Genomic DNA, 2,163 nt, shown 5'->3' with positions numbered 1-2,163 from the left:
GCTGGGGCTAGCTGGCGGAAAGGAGTCCCATAACCAGGCAGAAAATCCTGTGACATTCTTCCCGTGAACTCACTCCATTGTCCCCGAGTTCCCCTGACGACTGCAGGGAGGAGTGCATGGGAGAATTCCCCGCATCTGGTCCCTTCCGAAGAACCCTAACCTGCCTCCGGGGTTGGGAGGCAAGAGAGTTGGTTTTTCAGGCAGAAAGAAAGCAGAACGAAGAACGAAAAAAAAATACTAAAACGTTTAGGAAGGACGTGTACTACCGCACTTGGTTACAACAGTCAAAATCCAAAGGATTCTATGAACTTGGAGGCCTTTTGAACAAAAGTTCACCCTGCTGGGGGAGATGTTTAGTTTGTCAGAGTTCAGTTCAGAAAACCACAGTACCTCCCGGTGGACCACGGGGTGCTAGCGGGCGATGGAGGAGGGCCGCGGACGCAAGGCTGGGGGGATGGGCGCCCGCGGTGAAAGGACTTTGCAGAGTCTTTTCCCTGGCATCAGCGCTTTCTAAGAGAAGCTGGAGGGAAGGGTTAACCTCCAGGCAGGCTGGGGAGGGAGGCAAGCCCCAGCCAGAAGAAAGGGACTGAGGGGTTCCGCTGGAGGAAGCCCTAACTTGCTGTGCACTCAAGGTCAAAATGCGACCGAAAAAAGATTTCAACTCTGACCCCTACTTGTCTTCTCAAGAACAAGCAAAAAACAATAGCAGGCTGAAGGAACGGGGGTGGGAGGTGTGCAGGGGGGAGGGGGTCAAGACCACAGAAGCTAAGAAGGGAGCAAGAATTTTTCACTTTTCTTTTTTTCCTTCCTTCTTTTTGTAAATATCTCTTAAGTTTGAGAAACTTGGTCAGACTCGCTTGCTTTTTAAACAACAGCAGCAGGCAGTGAACACATTTCACCACTGTCTCCAAGAGGAAAGAAAATAATTACAGCTTCCTCCAGACCACTGAAGCAGGAGGCTTTTGTAATTTAAAAAAAAAAAAAAACACGCAACAACAACAACAACAAAAAACACGTGAGATATTTATAGTCTGGTTGTGTCCAAAAAAAAAAAACTTTTTGGGGGGGAGGGGCTTAGAGCTCCTTACAAAGAATTTCGGAGCCCCCATTCTGTGGGACAGGAAGAGCTCCGTCAATTAGGATGCGACGGCGGGGGGCGACACCTCGCTCCGGTAAGGGTAGTTGCGTCCGGGCTGGGGCATCCTCCCTCCCGGACGCCCAGGGGCCCAGATGCTAAAATGAGCGGCAAGGCTGCCCGCGCCGCAGACTGCATGCAACCGGCGACCTGGCTTGAGTTACAGTGACTCAACGGTTGGGGTCTCCTCGCCTCCCAAATGCTCCTCTTTCATCATTCCACCCAACACAAAAGCGAGCGCCTTCTTCGTCCTCTCTGTAAAATAGCAGCGTTCCTTTTTTTTTAACTCCTAGGCAGCCCACCCTACAAAAAGTATGCACAAGTCTTTTCTTCTCACCTCACAATCCCAGAAGGAAGGGACCTCAATGCGCCGCTGCCTTCTCCTAGCGCCCCCTTCTCACCAGTGGTCCCTGGTGTCACCGGTACCCGCCAGCCTCCGCCCCGCACCCCCCCACCCCCACCCCGGGCAGCGTCCTTCACCAGGACCTCTCCGGGAACCTTCGGCCGGCGACCACCAGCTCAAGTGGTGCCCCAGATAAGCCTTAAGCTCCTACTCCCACCGATCTGACCAGCACCCTCCTCCCCAGCAAATCTCCCCTCCAAAACAGAAGTCGGGTACCTTCCACCAGGGAAGCCTATGGTAACAGGGATGCCTTCTCTCTCCGTATTATTCCCCAGCAAATTAGTAGCCGGGGATCTTCCGCCCTCTCCAACTCCAGTTCCTCTCCCGGGACCTGACTTTCGGGTTTTCCCCCCTCCCAACAACCACCGCCTCCACCCCAACCCAGAGCCGGCCCAGGACCCTGCTCTTCCTCCGTTAAAACGGTCTCTGAGGTCCCGCCGCACACTCCTTCCCTCCAGAAGGGCCGCTAGCCGGGCTCCCCCCCGCCCACTAAGTTTCTCCCAACTAGTTGTCCCAGCCCCGCGTTACCTGCAACCTGCTCGGGGCTGGCGCTGTACTCAGCATCGCCGTGCTTTTCGCAAGTGCCCTCGCCGTGGACCAGCGCCCTCAGGGGCAGCTCGGAGCC

At 55.0% G+C, this 2,163-nt stretch overlaps 1 protein-coding gene across 1 annotated transcript in view; it reads right to left on the bottom strand.

Moving 5' to 3' along the window:
- Window positions 1-2,163, bottom strand: part of IGFBP2 (insulin-like growth factor binding protein 2, 36kDa) — a 28,968-nt gene that overhangs the window by 26,280 nt on the left and 525 nt on the right. The window contains exon 2 of the mRNA XM_010861286.1: window positions 2,067-2,162. Within this exon, the coding sequence (XP_010859588.1) occupies window positions 2,067-2,162 (96 nt within the window). The remainder of the gene's footprint in view (window positions 1-2,066; window position 2,163) is intronic.

Source organism: Bison bison, unplaced genomic scaffold, assembly GCF_000754665.1.
Source record: "Bison bison bison isolate TAMUID 2011002044 unplaced genomic scaffold, Bison_UMD1.0 scf7180017864471, whole genome shotgun sequence".
Taxonomy (NCBI): domain Eukaryota; kingdom Metazoa; phylum Chordata; class Mammalia; order Artiodactyla; family Bovidae; genus Bison; species Bison bison.
This window is presented reverse-complemented; position numbering and strand designations above follow the sequence as displayed.